At 48.4% G+C, this 22,691-nt stretch overlaps 1 protein-coding gene across 1 annotated transcript; it reads left to right on the plus strand.

Moving 5' to 3' along the window:
* Positions 1-1,242: 1,242 nt before the first annotated feature.
* Positions 1,243-22,165, plus strand: CD59 (CD59 molecule (CD59 blood group)). Its single transcript, XM_059406117.1, has 4 exons — positions 1,243-1,398; positions 10,597-10,672; positions 14,152-14,250; positions 20,148-22,165. Exons 2-4 carry the CDS (start codon positions 10,615-10,617, stop codon positions 20,342-20,344), a joined length of 354 nt encoding a protein of 117 aa, XP_059262100.1. The 5' UTR covers positions 1,243-1,398; positions 10,597-10,614; the 3' UTR covers positions 20,345-22,165.
* Positions 22,166-22,691: the final 526 nt, after the last annotated feature.

Raw genomic sequence — 22,691 nt, forward strand, 5'->3', positions numbered from 1 at the left:
TCTGCAAACATACATATCTCCAAGGCAAAACTAAGCGGATGCAGTATCCTCTCCGAGGAAGCACACAGCAAAGGACTCAGGTAGTGGAAAAGACTCAAGACTGAAAGATCAAGAAGCTGGAAGCAAAACTAGGAGAGCGTGGCATCTCAGAATCCAAGAGTTCAAGGAGGGAACAGCTAACAGGATAGCTAACAGCTAACAGGATGTGTATGAGAAAATGCATATGAAAGAGTTCCGTAAACAAGGAAATAACATGTATTCACTGTTTTAAGCAGACACATTTTAAATCAAAGCAAGTCCTGGTTTGAGACTCCCATTCATTGAGAGGAAAACCAAGATTTGGGCACCACCAGTGGAAAGTCATTCCCTGACATCCCAAAGCCACCAGAGGTAGCTTGGTAGGTCATGGTAGGTCATTGGAGAAGGCACATGTCATAATTGGTTATCATATGATTTCCCTGCATAAAATGTATCTTAGGCACTCGTGCAAAAAAAAGGAGACTGTGGGGCGGGGGGCACGTGGGTGGCTCAGTGGTGTAAAGCCTCTACCTCCCGCTCAGGTCATGATCCCAGAGTCCTGGGATCGAGCCCCGCATCCGGCTCACTGCTCTGCAGGGAGCCTCCTTCCTCCTCTCTCTCTGCCTGTCTCTTCGCCTACTTGTGATCTCTGTCTGTCCAATCAGCAAAATCTTCAATAAATAAATCTTCAAAGGAGACTGGGGCTGCAAGCCGGATTGGATAGCCAGCCCTGCCAAAGTGGGAGCTTGGCACCGGCACAAGAAAGTTTTTTGAAACATTATATTTTTAAATGAAGGGAACATCAGAATTCAGGGAGTTACATATTTTTGTTTCCTGTACCAAATCGGAGGAGGACACTATAAATTTTCTGTCTTGGGGATTTTAAAGGTCAATCTACTCGTAGTCACAGTTTTTTTGTTTGTTTTTTTAAGATTTTTATTTATTCATGAGAGAGAGGCAGAGGGAGAAGCAGCAGGGAGCCACGTGCGGGACTTGGCGATCACCACCTGAGCCAAAGCCAGATGCTTAACCGACTGAGCCACCCAGGCGTGCCGAGGTCTCCCTCTCTTTCGGAACCTGGGCGGGGAGCCTGTCACCCTGCGAGGAGTGGCTGCCCGGCTGCATGGCCAGAGCTGGTTGCCCGGCCGGCGCTCGGGTGTTCTGAGAACGCGGGGTAAGTGCCAAGGGCTCAGGCTGGCACCCCGCGATAGGACCCGGGTGACCTTGGCAATCCCAGACCGCGGCCCTCGGGTCGGGCGGAGCCTCGGTGGGGGCGTGGCCTGCGGGAGGGGGCGGAGTCCGGCCCACCCAAGCTATAAAGACGGGCGGGGCGGAGCGCGCAAAGGGCGCGGTGTTAGCAGCGGGACGGGTTTGCGGAAGGTAAGGTCCGAGGCGGGGAAGGGCCCGAGCAGCACCCCGACCTTCCCCGAGCCTGCGGCCCCAGCGAGCTTAAGCCGGTTTCTGGGTCCGGGCGGGCGGAGGCCCCCGAAGCAGGGGGTTGCTGCGGCCGTCCTCTCCAGACCCCTCCGAGCCGCCCGCGGCCCGCAACATCCCTGCACCCGAGGCCTTTGGTGGCCTTTCTGGGACTCCCCAGGGCGCCCGGCGGAACGCTGGCTTCCTTTGTGAACCAAAAGAGAAGCGCGGGGGACGGGGGAGGAAGAGGGCGCTCTTCCCGAAACACCCCAGATTCGGCGCGCGGTGCCCTCCATGGCGGCGGCAGTATCTTCCCGGAACCCCGCCGCCTGCCCTCGTCAATCTGTGGGGAAGCTGTCGGAGCTTAGGGAGGGGACATCGCGCCTTGAAAGGAGGTTAGCCCGCTCCCCTCTCAGGCGAGTGGTCACGGGCGTGGTCTAGACGTACCAATTTGGAAGTGGGGAAAAGGACGGGGCCCAAAGGTAGACATTTTAAGTCCGAGGCTGGTGTGGCGTTGTGCTTGGCGGGGCTCCACCGCTCCCGGAGTCTGACAGCCGGGTTTTAGAGAAACGTTAGCTCGTGGTTTTTTTGTGGTTGCCGGTGAGAAGCAGGCTCTCCCCGGATGCTGGGAAGGTGCCGAGTTAACGTGTCCCGTTTGCCCCCTCGCTGGCACACACGCCCGGTGTCCGGGAAACGGCCTCTCGGAGGTGGCACACTGAGCGCGGGCATCTGTGACTCACGCTGGCCGCGGCTCCCGACACTGTGCCCGCGGGAGGCCCCGTTTGTGAAACAGTACCCCCCTCCGCTGGCGCCGATCATTGTATCCTTTTCGAGGGTGTTTTCCGTCCGCTGTGTCCATTTTGAAGGCGCCGCCCGCTGTGACCAGCTGAGTCTTAAAAAATCCTGTTCTCCCGGGGTGGTGACTTTCCTAAAGAGGTCAGGGGGCCCCCAGCGGAGACCTAGATCCCCACCCCTTTCACCTGCAATATTGCCACTTCTTTCTAAACAAATCAGCCCCTATGTTACCGATTTAGAGACGCAGCGCCTCTGCCATGTTAGCATGTGATAATAAATTTTTGAAAGGGAGGGAGAGACTTCAAAGGCAGTGGTTAACCCGGAGATGGTGTTCAGTTCACAGGGAAACACTTCCTTTCCACCACTTTGTCCCGCCTTGTCCGGCTTAATCTGTTGTCTCTGGAATCCGCCTAGAATCAGGTACAATTTGAAGCCTGGTGTGCAGTGAGCAGAACTGGTGAGTTTGCACTTCCCTACCAATTTCATGTGTCACAGGTTAGTGGTTAGGGGCCGGGCAATACCCCCAGGGTTTGAACCTTGGCTCTGCTGTTTACTGGCTGGGTAATCCTGAGCAAGCTCTTCAGCTTCCTCTTCATATCAGTAAAATAATAGACCCATTCTTCATAGGGTGTTATCAGAACTAACGGAGATAATTAGTGGAAATCAGTGTGGCACCTGTTTGTGGAGAACAGTGATGGCTGTTAATATTTTAGGGACTGTTGCTGTGACCCACAGCAGCTGTTCTTGGTCCCCACCGGGGCATCTCACTCCCAGTCCTCCAAAAAACCCACACCAAGCTCAGAATGTTCACTGAGGAGGTGGCAACATTTCCCCGAACTGTGGTTATTTACTGTGGTGGGAAATGTATAATCCTAGGGTGGGGAGAGAGTAGCCTCCCTGAGATCCACACAGGCCTGTAACTTGGGGCTTCTGTATTTTCAAAACAAAAACCGGAAACCTTTTGCTGAACCCTCATGTAAGGAGAACAGCCCATCATGCTGCATGGTTTGGAAGATGAAAGCCCACATTAAAAGGGCTTTGGAATGATGACAACTGTGGTGTGTAATGGAATTCATCTTTCATAGCTACAGGTCCAAGCTTTTGAACAAAAGCAGATTTTTAAAAATTCCTGGAGCTATAACGTTGGGCCAGGCCACCACAAACAAAGCCAAGCCCAGAGGTGCTTGAGGTTTTCCAAAGGGGAAGACATATTTTTACCTAAGCCCCCGATCTTTGTGCAGACCTTCGCTGAACCTTCCACTCTGCACGCATAATCTCAAAGGGCAGGGCCTAGGGGAGGATCTCTCAGAAGAGGCCCTCTTGGGAAAGCTCCCCAGCACTTGGCAGCCCTGGAACAGATGGCAGGGCGGGCCCTCCTGAGGCAAGCTGCCAATTCATGTGGTTTAAAGAGTTTTGGGGTGGTCGTCTCTGCCAGCAGGACCTCAGCGTGGCTGGGGGCGGGGGGGCTGGCCATTATGAAGGCGGCTTTCTCTTTGCCTCTGCCTTCTGATGAACTGAGTAGTTGATTTCTGTCTGGGCATCTCTGCGCGCATGGCCCCTGCAGGTGAGGTATGTGGCCAGGATGATAAGTACGCAAAGCTCCAGGCCTCCTGACAGTAATGCTAAGCCCCACTTGTGAGCTACCAGCCCCTGCTGAATGGAAGTGGGTCCACCTTGTGTTGTTCTGCCACAGTTTGTTGCCTTGGGACAGGTAACTTCATACCCTGGGCCTCTGAGAATTTTCCAGAAAATGAGCACATTGGGTTTTATTTTTGAGGACACTTCTAGCCTTAACTTTCATCAGCCTCTAAGGCACCACAGTCCTCGGAGCAGGGACGAAACTGCTGTGAGTCTCTTGCAACCCGTGCTGATGTAAAGTCTCCTTTCCATGGCCTCAGCTCAATATTTTATTTCAGTAGCTCAATTCACAAGAAGTCTCTCCTTCAGAGCATTTAACCTCAGACCTGGGTTTAAATGCTGCTCTATGTCCCAGTTTTCTACTGCTGCCGAAACAAATCACAAATTTGGTGGCTTAATGCAGATTTATCAACCTTGCAGTTTCCTATGTCAGAAGTCTGTCGCAGGCCTCACTGGGGCTGTGTCCTTGCTGGAGGCTTTTTTTTTTTTTTTTTTTTTTTTGAGTGAGAGAGGGAATGTATGAGCAGGGTGAATAGGGGCAGAGGGAGAAGTAGAGAGAATCTTAAGCAGGCTCCACGCCCAGCATGGAGCCCAGTGCAGGGCTCAACCTCACAACCTTGAGATCAGGAGCTGAGCTAAAATCAAGAGTCAGATGCTTAACCAGTTGAGCCATCTAGGCACCTCAAGATTTTATTTTTAAGTAATCTCTACACCCAACATGGGACTCAAACTTACAACCCTGAGATCAAGAGTCGCATGTTCCAGACTGAGGCCCTCTTGCTGCTTCTGTTTTCCCATCTCTCTGATAGACACCGCTGCCGTCCTCATCCTCTTCATTGTAATCACCCACGTGATTCTGGATAATCCAGAACCATCTGTAACTTTAATCTCTGCAAAGTCACTTGCCATCTAAGGTGGCCCGGGGATTAGGGTGTGGACATCTCCTGGGAGAAGTGTTATTTATCCTGTCTACCGCTGTTGCCTTAGTTCAATCCCTACCTCAACCCTCAGTACCCTCCTTTGATAAACAGAGGCAGGAATTAAATTTACTTTACAGCATTGTAGGAGGATTTGGTGTAGTTATGTAAACACCAGTGTAGCAACTGGCCATAACTTTTGCTCACTGAAAGAAGTGTTTGCTTACAGCTGGCATTCGGTGACATTGGACCCCAGTGTCATCACACGGGCCCATAAAAGAAGCAGCCTTTAATTATTTAATCAGAACGGACAGCTTCTCTCACAACATTGTGAGAGAAGCTTCCAACCCAATCTAAAGTAGCCTGACCCTTGTCCCAGGTCCCCCACCAACCCAGTGGTTCTCAATGTGTGCCTGGTTAGAAATGCAGAATCTTGGGTCCCGAAACCTGGAGAGTCAGAATCTCTAGATGGGACTCAGCATCTGAGCTTACCCGCCCTCCAGATGATTTTTTTGGCCACTCAAGGTCTAGAACCAGTGCTGTGTCCTTATTTTATGTTCCTCCTAGTCTTTAGTGCTAGCTGGTGTCCACCTCTGGTAGCTTGCCAAGAGCAGGGCCTTGCCTGTCCAGCGGGTCACTAATGCAGTGCCTGGTAGGACACCTGCTCCCAGCAGACAGTTGTTGTCGAGACTGAAACTACTTCACAGTAGTAAAGAGACCCACTAGTGAATTCCTTTCTTTTGTTTCAGTTACATCATTAAATAGTTAGTGTGTTAAATGCTTTGTAGTTAAATTCCTGTGGCTCGTTAAATGGATAGATATTTGGAAGGACTGGTTGGGGCTTTTGGATGGACAGTAACATGTCTTTGCTTTCCTTTTAAAATAATGGCATCTGGGAGAATAATGGAATCTAGGCTCACACTATCCATAAATTTGTTACCCAAAACATTTTTGGGAACTTGACAGGGAATGCCTGTGCTTGTAAATCGCCTTGCATTGTCTTAGCTTCCTTTTCGTCTCAGCGGATCCGAGCGAGTAAATAGTGATCAGGCTGACATGCATTTGTCCACTTGCTTCTTCCTTAACCTGCTATGTTTTGGTCCACATTGGCCTATGAACTTCTCAAGTCTTATTCTTATGTTTTATCATTATATAAAACCAAATTACCCTTTCACAAGTGAGGAGTGGAAGTAAAGGGTTGTTGGACTATTTGAAGGTCGTGTGAGTTGGCAGCAGTGTGGGATTAGAATGTAGGTCTCTCTCTCTCGGGACTTCTAGAAAATCCCCTGAGCCTCATGTTTTACAAATATGGAGTATGACTAAAATAATTGCTGTAAGACAGACTCAGGAGAGTATGTGTACACGAAACCTTTTTTTTACCTCAGAGAAGCTAATTCTGAAAGGTAGTATGTATGTTTTATACCTAATCAGGTTCAGTAGTAGAAAAATAAAAAGTTAAGAAGCGACAAGTGAAATTGTTCGTAAGTACATTATCACCCTGCTATCATTTCGAGGGCTCTTTCTATAAAAATGTCTACTGTTAAGAGAATATATTTCGGTATGAATAAGCTACCAATAGTTATACCATTCTTTCAACCACAGGTTCCAAAAATGTTCAGAAAAGGTGGTACGGTATTCTAAGCATTGTATCTTTAAGAAACAGGAATAACGGGGCGCCTGGGTGGCTCAGTGGGTTAAAGCCTCTGCCTTGGGCTCAGGGCATGATCCCAGGGTGCTGGGATCGAGCCCCACATCAGGCTCTCTGCTCGACAGGGAGCCTGCTTTCTCCTCTCTTTCTGTCTGCCTCTCTGCCTACTTGTGATCTCTGTCTGTCAAATAAATAAATAAAATCATTTAAAAAAATTAAAAAAAAAAAAAAGAAACAGGAATAAGAATTATAGCTTATCTTTAGACTGGCTTTTTCCTTAATACTTAATTCCTCATGGCTGTGCACTCCTCCCAAGGAATTATATACTCATTTACTTCCAGGCACATCTGTTGCCAGATGTTTGCTATTTTAAACAATGGGTATGTATCCTTGAGTGAGTAAGGAGTATTTTCATTTACCTCATCCTGTGATGAGATACCAGAACTTCTGAGTCAAGTGTAGAACCTCCCAGGAAAACCTGTCCAAACTCCCTGAGGCTGGCTTCAGGTGAGTTTTACAACCCCAAAATGGTGTTTCCACTGGGCTCACCCGTCTTTATTCAGTGGACCTTATTCAGAGTGGCTATGGTCTGTTTGCAGTCATTATATTCACTTTGGCTGTTTCAGTGAGTTCATATGTTTGGAAAAGAGAGCGTTGAGGCCCTCTGGGTGCAACTTGCATGGAAGCGTTTGGCATGGGTGGGTTGGAGGAGTCAGTCCCGCTCCTCTGCCTCAGCCACCATCCGATGAACATGCATCATTTAAAGTATCCAGTTGGGGCTGTTTTAGACCAGGGGGAAATATTTGAAATCAGGAAGTTCAGTTTGTTTGTGTTTTCATTCCGAGAAAGACTTGCCAAGGGGCACCTGGGTGGCTCAGTTAGTTAAGCGTCTGCTTTTTGTCTCAGGTCAGGATCTCAGAGTCCCAAGATCAAGTCCCACACCCAACTCTCTGCTCAGCAGGGAGTCTGCTTCTCCCCACCCCCTCTGTACACTCTCTCTCTCTCTCCCAAATAAATAAATAAATAAATAAATAGAATGACTCCAAACACTTACAGTAAAAAAGAAGAAGAGAAAAAAGATTTGTGAAAAGATAGGTGATAGATGCCTCCCCGAAGAGAAACATTATTATGTGCGGATTTCCCCAGTATTTCTGATTATGGAAGTCATGCCTGGCTCCTGAGAGAACAGTTGAGGAAAATATGGCAGAAAGCAAAGGGTCAGGAAGAGAAATAAGAAATCATAAGGAATCCTGCATAGCATCCTCTACTGTCAACATTTTCGGGGCATTTATAAAATCGCTTGAAAACAACCAGGTCTTTCGCATCCTCTCTCGCCCCCAACTCCATAACAATGTTTTGCCCTAGGAAATGGTATATTTTTGTCATGGTTGTTGTTGAAGACTTGGTCCTACTTCAGTTTGAACAGCTTCCTCTTGGTATCCACACATTGGCCCCTTCCTTCCTCCACGATCTCTGCCCTCCTGCAGCCAAGTTACCCTGCTGTGACCCTCAGCCAGCTGGGTGGCATGTTGAAACCAAGACCTGACACCCCTTCCAACCCAAAGAGCTGGGGGCTGCTCGATGTTTGGGGCCTGAGATGTCCGCGGTCCATTCATTTCAGGGTGTTTGTCTGGGTTCCTCACCTACGGCTCCCAACTGCACCCACCCTCCCCCAGCCCTCGCCCCCAACACCCCCTCCCTACCCAGCTGCTTCCTCCCTGTAACCTCACTGCTTTGCAGTAAGGCTGTAGTGGCAACTGCTTTTTGAGTGCTTCCCGAGTGCCAGGCATTGTTCCCTGCGGTGTGTGTCCTTATCCCCAGGCTGGCTGAAGGAAGAGAAGCTCAGAGGTTGAGTTAACCATAGAAGAGGAAGAGCCACAGCTTCCCGATGCCATGATCGAACTCTCCAAACCAGACCGGAAAGCCTCTCCCTTCCCCAGTTCTTGGTTTCTTTTCTGCTTTTGTTAAGAGATGAGCCTTTCCTAGGAGAGGTTCTTTGTCATGTGGTCCATCCAGGAACCCTGCTCCGTGTGGTGTGGCATCCTCTTTGTCTCTCGTGGTAGTGTCATTCACGCTAATGGCCACTCCCGGGAACCTGATCCCAGCAGTTCCCGCCAGCCTGATGCCTCTCCAGCTCCTGAGCTGGGTGGAGAGCTCCCTCCACCTCCTCCGGGGGGACTCTGGATGTAGTAGCCATTGTGCTCGCGTAGCTCCTGCCCCTCAGATAGATTCCTTCCTCCCCTTGCTCACTCGCAGGCAGCTGTTCACAGACTGGAGCCCTGCCTCACTTGAGCATGTAAATCCTTCTCTCTCTCCAGAAACTCCTGAGAGAGAAAAGGCGGCATGGGGAGCTGGCAGGGGGCTGAGGCCCGGGTCACTCACTGGCGAGGGGAGAGTGGCTGGGGCTCCAGGCGGGGGACATGGGGTGCCAGCAGGAGGGGCTGAGTGAGGCCTCTTCCTCATCCATTAGGGGGCAGAGACCTCAGGGCCCCCACCTCTCAGGGTCAGGGGACAGGAAGAAAGACCTGCAGTTACTCAGATTCTCAAATGGGAGGTGCGGTAGACGTCTCTGTCCGGGTCAGGGCATGAGGCCTGTGGGTGACAACCACCGCTTCCTTGTGCTTGGCTGTATCTCAAGCACATACTCCTTTAACTTGTTTTATCCCATTGAATCCTCACGGTGTTGGGAAGTGCCTCTGCAACCCCCCTTGTTACAGCTGAGGTAAAAGTGGCTCGGGGGGCAGTGACCGAGCTGGCCCTAAGGGCCAGGCCTCTGGTCCACCAGCGTCTGAGCTCTCCACCGCTGCCCTTGGCCACCTCACGTCCTCACTGTGCAGGGTTGCTGAGGGCAGCTACGCCCCAGCAGGGTCGGCATGGGGGCGGGGGTGGCCATTCATAGGCTATTGTAGATATTGAAGACCCCAGAGGGAAGAGGACGTTACTCAACTTGTAAAGGAAGGTCGGGCTCTGTTTGATTTTCTTCCTGGGTCCCCCACCCAGGAAGGCAACCTGTCTCTTTCATCCAGGCATGACCTCCGCTGTGTATTTGACTTTGGGCAATGCCAGAACCTGTTCTTTCTGCTTCTCAAACTCTCCCCTGACCTTGACCAGTTTTCTGAGCAGCAGATGACCTTCAGAGGTATAGAGATGACATTCCTAACAAGGTTGGGGCTGTTCACCCAGCCAGAGCCCCGGGAAGTCCCGGCCCGTGGGGCTGAGAGGAGGAGAGCGTGCGCACCCTGGTTTAGAGGCGCTCTTGCTTCCTTGTTCCGGGGTGGGGTCAGGGAAGTAGCGGCGGGATTGGGAGCCTCCTTAGATCTGCCACTCATGGCTTAGTCTTAGACAACAAGAAACACTCTGTGTTTTAGCTTCCTTGTCAGGTGAAAGGAGGGTTTGAATCATTTCAGCCCTCCCGTTTCCTCCCCTGATGCTCACTGCCACAACACTTAGGCATTAATGTAAGGGCACTGGTCATCGACGTTACCAGGACCCCTCTTTATTTCCCCAGACAACAAGGCGCTGTCTGCATCACGCTTGCTAAGACGGGGAGCCAGAGCTTCTGAGCCTGCTGAACCCTTGCCTCCTATTCTGTGCAGAAAGCCTGCCAGTGCCCTCCAGGGTCACCGCTTTGGTCTGACACACTTAGTGGCGTGGCCTGGAGAGATGGCCCTTGCTAGGCCCCCATGCTCAGCCAGCATCTTGGGGTGGGCCAGCCCGGTGGGAATTATAGTCGCTGTATTATTTTTCTCGTATTCTTATTTGACTCAGTAGCCCTTATGGGGAAGAAAGTGGTATCCCCACTGCATGATCACGACCACTGCAACTTGGAGGGACTGAGGTTTCATCAAAGGTAACTCTTTTCTCCTGGCCACTGTAGGTGGGAGCTGGGGCAGGGCCTGGCTCTCGCTGACGCTTGGCCTGCTCTGCGTTGACTCCCAGTAGCTGCCCCTTTGGCCAGGACGGGGAGCATTTCTTCAGTAACCTGAGGTCTGGGGGCAAGAGGAGGGACCAGGAAAGCACACCTTGGCTCATAGCACCCCAGACCATTGCTTTCTGTGCAACTTCTTCCTCGTGTTTCCTGAAGGCTCCAGGCCTTCCTCCTGTCGGTTTCTGAAATAGTCCTTCGTTCGTTGGTGCATGACAAGCCTCTATGTCCCTTCCTTGCAGATTTTGTGGACAATCACAATGGAAAGCAAAGGAGGCTTCATCTTTCTGCTCATCCTCGCTGTGCTCTGCCGTTCAGGTGAGTGGTCCAGGGGACACGGATTTAGAGCATCTAGGTCACCTTGGTCAGAAGCTTCCTTTTTCTTAGGCCTCAGGGAGATGGAGTGGATGCCACTGGCCTCGGACCTGGCTTTGCTTCTTTTGCCTTCCAGTGTGACAGGTCTAGGGCTGTGTGACAGGTCCTTCCTACATGACATTCTTGCTCTCCTTGGAGCACCTTCCTGAGTGACACCCCATCCTGTGTGACAGTAGCTTTCAGGGGAGAGCAGGCCTGGGGGTCCATGCAACAGCTAAAGTTTCTCCCTCTCACCAGCTTTTGGCGACCCCAGTGGGCCCCAGCTTTAAAGTGCTGAGCTCCTTCTGCACGGGGGTGACTGCTGTGTGATAATGACGAGGACAATGAGGACAATCTTAGAAGCAGTGGCAGGGGGCACCTGGGTGGCTCAGTGGGTTAAGGTTAAGCCTCTGCCTTCGGCTCAGGTCATGATCCCTGGGTCCTGGGAGCCTGCTTCCTCCTCTCTCTCTGCCTGCCTCTCTGCCTGCTTGTGATCTCTGTCAGATAAATAAAGAAAAAATATTTAAAAAAAAAAAAAGAAGCAGTGGCAGCAGCCCGTTCGCAGCATTCATATGGCTACCGCTGTCCTCAGCATTTTGTGTACACTCGGTTACTGAATCCTCATGTCAGCTCTGTGGAGTAGGTCCTGTTTTTGCCATCGTTTTAGCAATGAGCAGAGTAAGGCCCAAAGAGATGAAGTAATTTGTAGAATGTCACACAGAAGTGGTGGAGCCCGAATTTGAGCCCCAGTGGACTGGCACCAGAGTGTGCTCTGAACTCCTTCCCAGCCGCCCCTCCCTGGTTCCTGGAAGTAGTTGCATGTTCCCGAGTCTTAGTTCTTTAATGGTAGAAACACCTTTGTTACTGGGGCACCTGGGTGGCTCAGTCAGTTAGATGTTCAACTCTTGATTTCTGCTCAGGTCCTGACCTTAGGGTCGTGTGACTGAGTCCCGGATCAGGCTCCACACACAGTGGGGAGTCTGCCTCTCCCTCTGTCCCTTCCCCTGCTCACTCAGTCTCTCTCTCAAATAAATAAATCTTAAAAAAAAAAAAGGAACAGCTGTGTTACTTGCTTTGCTTCATGATAAGGATCAAATGTTTTTTTTCTGCCTCTGTCTGGTTAGTTCGGCCAGTTTTTCAGAGTTTTTTTTGGTGGGGGAGAGGCAGAAAGGGAAGTAGTGACGCAAGGAGCGATGAGATCTCTGCCGTGTCAGAGCACGTCTGAGATACTGTTAGCGTTAGCAACTACTCTAGACTGAATTTTTTCTGTGTCCTAGGGACGGGGCCAAGCCTAGTCTTGCTTATCCCTTCCAACCACCCCATGAGGGATCTTTGTTGTTATTCCCATCTTACAGTTGCGGGAACTAAGGCAAAGAAGGAATTTGCCCAAGGACACGTTTGGATATGCTTTCCCTTTCTGAGAAGAAAGAGCCCTCATGACCTGCCCTCCCCACCTCTGTTACTGGCCCCTGGGGTCGGTGGTGATGGGGCTCACGACATGCTCGTCTCTCTTCTTCTGCCCGGTGTATTTCCTGTGATTAGAATCACCTCCTCGTGCCCAATCTCCCCCAGTCGGCATCTGCTTGGGTTTGGGGCCAGCGCCCATGGTGTGACAGGTCCCCAGCCCTTCCACAGAGAGTCAGGGTCCCTCCGGAACTCGAGCCCACACAGGGAGACGCTTCCCTGGCTGCTGCCTGGGCTCTGAGGAAAATGCAGGGAATCCTCCCTCTCACCTCCATTAGCCCAGAGTCGGATCCCCTCACAGTTTGTGCCCTTTCCTTTTGCTCTGGACTGTTAGAAGAACGTCACAGTTAAACCAAGCTCGGGTTTCAGAACTGACGGCCTGAGTTTTGAGTCCCAACTCTCCCTTTGTAACGTGGGAGATCTGGTTTTCTCTTCAAACACGGAGCTGGAGGTCACAGAGCCTACCTCTCATGACAATTCTGCCAAGATCCAGAACTTCGCCTGGAGGTATACGGGATCCCTGCACACCCCAAATGAACACATTAGCTGTGTCTCTGCCCCCACAAAAAGTTAAGGATGAGCTTTTGTTCCTCTGTTTTCAGCAGGTTCTCTAGAAGCCGAATGAGGTCTGGCTTTAGCCAGGAGAAGTCAGTCCTCAGAACAGCCTTTTCAGGTGACCCTCCCAAGTATCCAGGCTAGAACATTCTTCCCTCTTATATCCTCCCCTCCCACGCCCGTGTACACGTCTGGAACAGGGAGAGGACTCCAGAAAGATCACATCTTCATCCCTTCTCATGGTGGCTCCCCTCTCACATAGGCACGACTAACCCTAACAGTGGGAGGGAGGAGGCAGAGTGGGCTGACGGAGCCCGGCCCCTGGGTGTGGGGGCTGTCTCCCGCTGTGCTGCTTTGGGTGTCCTTCGGGCGTCCTTGGGTGAGCCGCTTCACTTCTGCAGGCATCTGTCTTGTCATCTGCAAACAAAGTAGGCAGGGGAGCTTTTTTGGACTGACATTTCAAAGGTTAATCTGGAACCTTCATAAATCAGAGGGCCCCGTGCTCAATGAGATTTCACCCTGGTGAAGGCAGTGTGGCCATTTTATATGTTACAGAGAGCTTGATTCCTGTGGTGCTCAGATAGTGACAAGCCACTTTCTTCTGGCCTTCTGGAGAATTCCCCTGCCCTGTGTGATGAATGTAGGCTTTGGACTTAGAACTACGAGTCAGCTCTTGGGTTCTAAAACCCACACTTGGTCTGGGTTTAACATGACATTCTTCTATGAGATTTTACAGATTTCATTTTTGAAAATGTCTTTTCACACAGATAGGTACTACTAGATAACTGAGTACCAGTCTAGGAGAATGTGATCAAACAGTGTAGTCATGGCCTGGAAGGCATTTATAGAATTCTGTTAGTCTTTTCTCCTGATAGTTTCCTTTTAATATCTCATTACATTACAGATTAAGCATTTCCTTTTTGTTTTTAAATCACTTCTAGTTGAAGGTAAGGGGAATCTTCTCAATTTCCTGGTTATGTGGATTTTATTATTTATTTATTTACCTTTAAAATTTTATTCATTTATTTATCAGAGAAAGGTGGGGGGAGGCACAAGCAGGGGGAGCAGCAGGCTCTCTGCTGAGCAGAGAACCGGATATGAGACTTGATCCCAGGACCCTGGGATCATGACCTGAGCCGAAGGCCGACACTGAACCGACTGAGCCAGCCAGGTGTCCCAGTTATATGGATTTTAAAATATGGAGATTCCTTTTGCACTTCTCTCTGGGTCCAAAAAATGCTGCTGGAACTGTAGTTTGAGGTTGGGAAAATGTATCTGCTACAGGTTTGTGTGGGAAGGGAAGCATGCCGTGAGTTTCTGACCTCGGCCCCGGACCAGTGGTGGTGGTGGGCTCCCTTTTGCTGTCAGGAGGTCAAGTCAATGGTGATCTTACAAGCACTGACAGATTTTGTTCCTGACTCTAGGTCATAGCCTGACATGCTACGCCTGTATTGACAGTGAAACCTGCAACAAGACCACTGTTTGTTCAGTTAATCATGATGCATGTCTGTTGGTCAAAGCTGGTAAGAGCATGCCCCTTTCCTATCTCCTCAGGGTAATGGGATGATGAGGGCACGGGAAAAAAATGTGTGTCACACTCATTCTCATGAGACCTGCATTCAACAAGCAACGGTTACCATTTAAGAAGTAAAAATAAAAGCACCCTTCAATCTTATTCTATTTTTATACCCTCTACCACAAAGTCCTTCTAGGGGCATCATCAGGAAATAAGCTGAACGTGTCCGGTAGACTCATAAAAGGATCGGGAGACCCACAAGTTCAGAAACCCTGATAGAAAGTTGGAGAAGATTAATTTCCCTAGAAAGGAGAAATCCCTCAGTAAGTAAGGACACATCAGCGTTATCCTGTTAGACTGGATGATCTGATGATCATTTTGATGGAAAGTCCTGGAATGTGGATAAGATTCTGATTCCTATATGGGAGGTCCTTGATTCTTTTGGGGGACAGGTCCTCTGCTTCCAGAGGACCACAATCATTAATTATTAATCTGGAAAGCACAGTAAGTCCCCCGGAGAGAACGTAGCCGTTCATTCCACAGATATTGGAAGACCAGTTATGAGTGAGTACATCCGTCAAGTTGACCCTGATCATCTGTGTCTCTTGGACTTCCCCACTACAAGAAGTGTAATTTCCAAATGAGAGAATAAAGGCAATATTATGTGTAGAGGAAGAATTAGATTCGCAGTTAGGAGCTCTGAACTCCAACCTCTGTCCTGCCTCCAGAGAGTTTTCTCTGCCTGTGGCTTTTGATTTATGAAATGTGTCCGTGGGATGGTAGAGGAGAGGAGGTAGAGTAGAGCCAGAATTTTTTCCCAGCTCTCAAATCCCAGTGTTTCCTACTGGATTGTTAAACCTTTTTCGAAAAATTTTCCAACTTGATTAAAGTATAATTGACAGGTAAAAATCATGTATACTTGAGGTGTATAGTGTGATGATCTGAAACTCGTGTCCACCGGGAAATGATTACCGCAGTGGTCTCATTAATACATCCATCAGCTCCCATAGTTACCCCTTTTGTGTGTGATGAGAACACTAGGATCTACCCTCTTAGCAAATTTCAAGAACATAATAACAGTATTAGTGACTAGCCCCATCATGCTATAGATTAAATACCCAGAGCTTACTCATCTTACAATGAATTGTTCAGCTTTTAAAAGTGGTTCACGCAAATAACAAGACACCTATTCAGAGTGGTCAGAATCCAGAAATGCTGGCAAGGGTGTGGTGCGGCGGGTGCTCTTGTTATGTGCTCGCGGGAATGCAGAATGGTGCAGCTTGGCAGTTTCTTAATAAGCTAAACATACTTTCACCCATGATTCAGTAGTCACTGACTATTTACCCAAAGAAATTGAAAACCCATGTCCACACAAAAGCCTGCACACAAATGTTTGTAGTAGTTAAGACTTGGAAGCAACCAACATGTCCTTTGGAAAGGGAATGGGTCAACAGACTGTACGTTGTAGTGCGTCCAGACAGTGGACTAAAAAGAAATGAGCTATCAAGCCATGAAAAGACATGAAGGAAATTTCAATACATATTAGTAAGTGGAACAAGCCAATCTGCAAAGGCTACATTGTGGATCATTCCAGCTGTAGAACGTTTTGGAACAGGCAAAACAAGGAGACCGTAAAGAGGTCAGTGGTTGCCGGGGGTTATTAGGAAGGAGGGAGGGATGAAAAGGTGGAACATGGGATTTTAAGGCAATAAAACGACTCTGTAAGATACTGTATTGGTGGATATTTGTCCTGCTTTGTCAGACCCCACGTGACACCCAGAGCAAACCCAGTGTAAATCACGGACTTTGAACAATAATGGTGAATCCATGTCATTTCGTCAGTTATCACAAGTAGACCACTCTGGCGGGGGACGCTGAGAACAGGTTCTTTAGGGTAGGGAGGGGTCCCAGGGGGCTAAATGGGAACTCTGTACTTTCTGCTCAGTTTTGCTGTGAATCTCAAGCTCCTCTAAAGAATAAAATCTATTTTTCAGAAGGATAATATGAATCTTAAATATTTTTCTTCTTCATGAACTTAAGTCCTAAGACTTCAGCTTTGCATGTGATGATAGCAGTTCTGCAAATAACTCACAGTAAGACAGATCCTACCAGAGCACCTCAGTCCCCCTCCAGCTCGGATTGATGTCACGTGGGAGACGCATGGCACACTGTCCCCACAAACATGAGTCAAAAGTCAGGTACTCCAGTGGAGAAATCACTCCACTGCTCTAGCCACACCCCACCCCCTCCCCTCCTGTAAAAGGGGAACATTTCTCGCCTAGGGTCAGAGGAGAAAAGGGTTATGTGGGTGCTGTACAGATGAAGTCTAGAAGAGAGGAGGCAGGTGCTGGGTGTTCATTCAGCCACTATTTACTGGCATCCCGGCCAGTCCCAGAACTATAAACCAAGTGCTTTTTAGACTCTGGCATAAGCCTTTGGTGACAACACCCAGTGATCGTTGCCATGATAACCTTCTGACTCAGGGGCATGCCTAGAGGTGCCAAGGACAATGAGGGACTGTTTCTTGGTGATGTTAGACTCAAACTGAAGTCTTCAAAGAGATCAGAGATGATGGGCCCAGCAGAGAGAAACTCTAACATTCTGGGGACCTCTGATAATCCACTTTATTTGGGCAATTCTGCTAGTAGCCTGGTGAGGAGCTCTCCATCGCAGGTTGTTACGCAAATGAGATCATTGAAGTAGAATCCTTGGCTCACTGCAGGCCACGAGTAAATGATTCATTGGTAGCAATTGCTAATCAACTACTGTCAGCTTTCTCCAGGCTGTTAGGCGCCTCCAGTTAAAATTCTGGGAACTTGAATGTTTTTCCAGCTCCGGTTCCTAGTTAGGATCACGTAAGGCAGTAACTCATGCTCTTCACAGTATCCTCTAGTTCAATATTAGCACTTAGTACTAATATTATGTTAGTACTTTGATAAGTACTTGCTTAAGTACTTATCAAAAATAGAGGCCCTGGAACAGTCTGTGGCCTCTGCCACTTGACCAGACTTCGTTAGAAGCCAGCCCAAATGCTCGTCCCCTCTGAGGGGCAAGATGGAAGAGTTATACCGGCAGTTACAAATATAGTTAAGTTCCCAGCTAGGAATGAAATTAAGTTAGTTACAAGTCCTTAACAAGGAAGTAGGCATCTGTATGGGGTTTTTGTTTTTGTTTTTGTGTTTTTTTCTTTCCAGCACAAAGGATAGTAAGAGAGTGATCCCAGGGCCAGCACAGTCCCTTCTCTGTCGGGGTGTGTCTAGCAGCTAGCAAACCATCTTGGTGCACACTTATTTTTGGAGAGGAAAATTGACCATAGTGCTTCTCAACCAGCACACTGGTTTTCCCTTAACATAGTTTTTCTGAATATTCAAAAACCACAAAAGATACATGGCGTAGATACTTTGGGCCTTTATTTTTCAATGTGTATAGAAACTGGGACCATAATGGCATGTTTTTTGGGAAACTCTTCCTGTATTACTGAATCATCTAATGATTTTTAAATGAAGTTTAAAATATTTTGAAAATAAATCCACCCAATGACTTTAAAAAAAGAATCTCAATTCATATAGAAATATATAAATGAAGGGTAGTCTTCTGGGAAGGCAACCCCAAGAATCCTTGGGAGTCTTTCAGAGAAAATGAGCGCATTTACCCTCAGACTTAGACTTCATTTATGCATATGGCCCCTGTTCTACATCCTGGTCTGCATCCATTCTATCGAGATCAAATTCCCGTACCAGAAAATGTACATTTTACAGTGTACAATTCAGTGGCTTTTAGTATACTCGCAGGGTTGCACCAGTTTCACCACTGTCTAACTCCAGAATATTTTTATCCCGAAAAATAATCGCACATCCATTAGCAGTCCCTCCCCACCACTCCTTCCCACACGCCCTGGCAGTTACTAATCTACTTGCTGTCTCCCTGGATTTTCCTGTTCTGAATTTACTGGAAACTGAATCATGCAATGGCTGTGGCCTTTGTGACTGGCTTTTTCCACCAAGCAGAGTGCCTTTAAGGCTCACCCAGGTCGAGGAAAGTATCAGGACCTCCAGTCCTTTTTGTGGCTGAATCACACTCCACTTTTTGTCGCTCTATTCACCTGTCTTCTGGGTTTCCACTTGGTCGCTGTTTTGAGTCATGCTGCTCTGAACAAGCTTTTGTGTGTGAATGTAGTTTTCAGTTCTCCTGGGTAGACCCCGCGTAGAAGTGGAATGGCTGGGTCATATGGTAACTCTTTTTTTTTTTTTTGGAGTATAGTTGGCACAATATTATGATAGTTTCAGGTGATTAACTTAGGGATTTGACAAGTGTGTGCGTGATGCTGTGTTCACGAGTATACCTATCACGTGTCCCCTTATACTGCTGTTACAGTGGCACTGACTGAATTCCCTACACCATCCTGTCTTCCCGTGACATGTGTTCCTTAACTGGACGCCTGTACCTCCCTCTCCGCTTCACCCGTTTTTGCCAACGACCCCACTCCTTTCCTCCTGGCAACTACCAGTCTATTCTCTGTATTTATAGGTCTGATTCTGCTTTCTATTTATTTATTTATTTGTTTTTTAGATTCCACTTATGAGTAGAATCATATAGGATTTGTCCTTTTGTCTGTACTGAGTATAGTACCCTGAAAGCATAGTACCCTCCATGTATGTTGTCTCCAGTGGCACGATCTCATCCTTTTTTTATGGCCACATGATATTCCAGTGTGTGTGTGTGTGTGTACCACATCTTTATTCATCTATCAATGGACATATGGGCTCCTTCCATGTCTTGGCTATTGTAAATAATGCTGCTTTAAGCATAGGGGTGCATGTATCTTTTCAAATTGGTGTTTTTGCTTTCTTTGGGTAAAGGCCCAGCAGTAGAATTACTGGATCATAATGTATCTGTAACTCTATTTTTTAACTTTTTGAGTACTTGCCAGACTTTTTCAGAGGATCAGTGCCATTTTGCCTTCCCACCAGTGGTGGAAACAGGTTTCCAGTCTCTCCACTTCATCATCAACCCCCATTCTTTTCCAGTTTCTGGGTTAAAGCCGTCATAGCGGGTGCGAAGGAAAGCTCATTGTGGTTTTGATTTGTATTTTCCTAGTGACTGATTATATCAAATTATATCTTTTCCTGTGCTCCTAGGCCATCTGTGTATCTTTTTTGAGGAAATCTCTGCATCTTTTGCTCATGTTTGTATTTTCATTATTGAGTTGTGAGAGTGTTTTCTATAGTCTGGATACTAGACTCATCAGTTACATGGTTTGCAAACATTTTCTCCCTTTTTGCAGGTTGTCTTTTGTTTTCTATAGTGCTCGCTGAGGCACAAAAGTTTTTCATTTTGATGGAGTCCAATTTATCCATTTTCCTACATTTCTTTAAACTCAGACTCCACTTTGACACATGCAGGCCTGTGTCCTTCCTTACCTACCTGGACTTCCATTGTATGGAACTCTACCCTAATTTTTTCAAATATTTCTTTAGTAATGGACTGATTTTTGTCTTTTAGTTTCTTACTGTGACAGACAGTGATGCCGTGACCATTCTCGAGCATCTCTCTTAACCTTTTTCACAAGTGATGTCCTAGAGTAAATTCTAGAAGTAGGATTGTTGGATCAAAGGGCAAATGGGCTTAAAATTGTATCAAACCTCTAATAAAACATCAGCTTGATTGGCTGTTGCAGCACAAACTCTCCGGACTCCGATGAATTAGGGAAAAGTTCCGCCTTGACCTGTATCATCATTTGCCTAGTTGTTCCCTTTTCTAGCCCAACAAGGATACCCATTCCCACCCAGATGTCTCTATCACTGGAAGTGGCTATGTTCTAGGAAATAGAACCGAGAGGTCAGAGGCAGGTACAGAACTGTCCCCGCTTGCTTGCTTACCCTTGTGTGTATCTTTCCCCCACAGATCCAAAACTTTTTTACCGCCAGTGTTGGAAGTTTGATGACTGCAGCTACCTCTCCATCTCCAAAGCCCTGGGGCTGAAGAAGCTCGAGTACAGCTGTTGCCAGAAGGACCTGTGCAACGGGAGTGCCAGGGTCTCTGGGATGACAGCGCTGATGCTGTTCCCCCTGCTGGCGGCAGCCTTGACGCTTTGTCTCTAAATCAACACTGGGAGGCCTTCTCCTAAACTTTCCGTGTCTCCGTATACTCCTTATTTCCTTGGCTGCTGCATGCCCAAAGCTTTATTTCACCTGTCCCATTGGGCAAAACTAACACTAGATTGGGCAACTTGGTGACGAGAGAGACTCTGAGAGACGTTGAAGGTCAGTCCTGTGGGCAGCGAAGACCAGTCGGAGGGACATGGTATAAAAGGGTACAGCACGTGCGATCTGAGCTCGGCCGCCCGTTCCTTCCTCGGCTTTTCACAAGAGCAGCCTCGCAGGGACAGCTTGAGTACCTCAGATCCTCTGCAGGACCCGGTCATGGTTATTTCCCCTCTGAGGGCTTGGAGGTGATTTTTAAATACTCTGATCTGGGGGGGGAGGGCGGTGGTACTGGGACAGGGGGTTCTTTTCAACAGCCTCTCCCAGGGAATGCTTTCATCCTCTCCCTTTATGGCACCCGCGCTGCCAAGCAGGCCCGACCACGCTCCCACATGTGGGCTGTTGGGGAGCGGCCCTGAGATTCTCAGTGCTGGGTGATTGCAGTGACCTTTGTAGTCTCAACTCGTGGGGGTCTGGCAGGGAAGGAGGGGAGCTTTCCACACGGCAGGGCCTTGAACTCCCCAGGTCTGTCTTCCGAAAGGTAGCAGTGGCTAAAATCTGAGTTTTCCTCTATCACTCGGTTGTGAATGGGCTTTGCTTGTCTGCAGTAGAGAAACTTAGCACCTAATAATGATGTGTGAAAACTATCCCTTCAACTTTTGCATCGGATTGGTGGGGTATCTTGGCTTTGTCACACGCAGTTAAAGTCTGAATGTTGGGACATTCTTTGTTAAAAATAAAGTTAAAGTCTGAATGTTGGGACATTCTTTGTTAAAAATAACTCGTAGTGGGGCACCTGGGTGGCTCAGTGGGTTAAAGCCTCTGCCTTCAGCTCAGGTCACAGTCCCAGGGTCCTGGGATTGAGGCTCTCTGCTCAGCAGGGAGTCTGCTTCCCCATCTCTCTCTGCTTGCCTCTCTGCCTACTTGTAATCTCGAGATATCTGTCAAATAAATAAATAAAATCTTTAAAAAAAAAAAAAGACTCGTAGTATTAAGGGTTCCTATTTTAAGTAGTAGTGGTAGCAGGTCTCTTCTTTTGCGTCTGGATGCTATGCAAACCTGGCGGCAGGATCCTCTCTGGCTGCAGCGGGGGGCCTCCAGATGTCCTCGTGAATAGCAGCAGGGGTGCGTTTAGCCAAGACACCGGGCCTGCGTTGCCCCCTGGCTGACTTAGCACAATTTGCTGAGGAGACATTTGTCAGGGTTATTAGCATAATAACCAATGTTGAGGCTTTCAGAAGCACTCCTGGTTTCCTAAAAAGTGGTACACTTTTTTTTTTTTAAGATTTTATTTATTTATTTGACAGAGAGACAGAGATCACAAATAGGCAGAGAGGCAGACAGAGAGAGGGGCGGGAAGCAGGCTCCCTGCCACGCAGAGAGCCAGATTCGGGGCTTAATCCCAGGACCTTGGGATCATGACCTGAGGTGAAGGCAGAGGCCTAACCCACTGAGCCACCCAGGCACCCCTAAAAGTGTTACACCTTTTGAGGAAGAGTTTTGCCTTTTTCTTGGGGCTGTTGCTGAATAATTCGCAAGATCCAGCAGTCGGAAGGACACTTGTTTTCTTATCATCTCGGCTGTCTCACAGCTTGGCTTTTTGCAGATGAAGGTGGGACTTCAGGATTAACATTTTTTTTCACTCCCTTTTTGCTCATGTAATTTATGTAACAGGCTGGAATGACTTATGCCTTTCTGAAAATAAAATGTAATCAAGTGCGTGGGTGTGGTTCTTGGCCCAGAAGGAGAACAGTGTCTGCCGGGTGCCCAGGGGCAGGAAGAGAGTCTGTCAGCTTCTTCCTGTCCACGCCCGACCTCGAACAGACACAGGTCGGGGCTTCCTCATCAAAACCTAGCACTGCCTTGGTGCTCTGGGTTCCCAGTGTCTTTTCTCACATCATCTTTCATTCCCTTGTCCAAGACAAAATACTACAGGGAACTCTTTGCTCACTAGGCCTTCTGCCCAGGGAGGTCCTGACCATGTGCAAGGCCCCTTGGCTGAGCAGTGCAGTGCCTCTCCCAGAGGCCTTTAGGAAACAGAACCAGTTTTGACTCACTTATGTAGAAAAATGAATCTGGGGGAGCCTTTGAGGGAGAATCCAACCAGACTACAGCAAGCCAGGGTTTGGGCAGTTCCAGGATGTTCTCTCAACATTTGGATTCCAGGGTGGGACTGTCTGGCTGCTGTCTTGAGTCCTGTGCCCACCCTGGGGCCAGAGGGCACGAAGAAAGGAATGATTCTCTA

This window comes from Mustela nigripes, chromosome 1, assembly GCF_022355385.1.
Source record: "Mustela nigripes isolate SB6536 chromosome 1, MUSNIG.SB6536, whole genome shotgun sequence".
NCBI classification, from domain to species: domain Eukaryota; kingdom Metazoa; phylum Chordata; class Mammalia; order Carnivora; family Mustelidae; genus Mustela; species Mustela nigripes.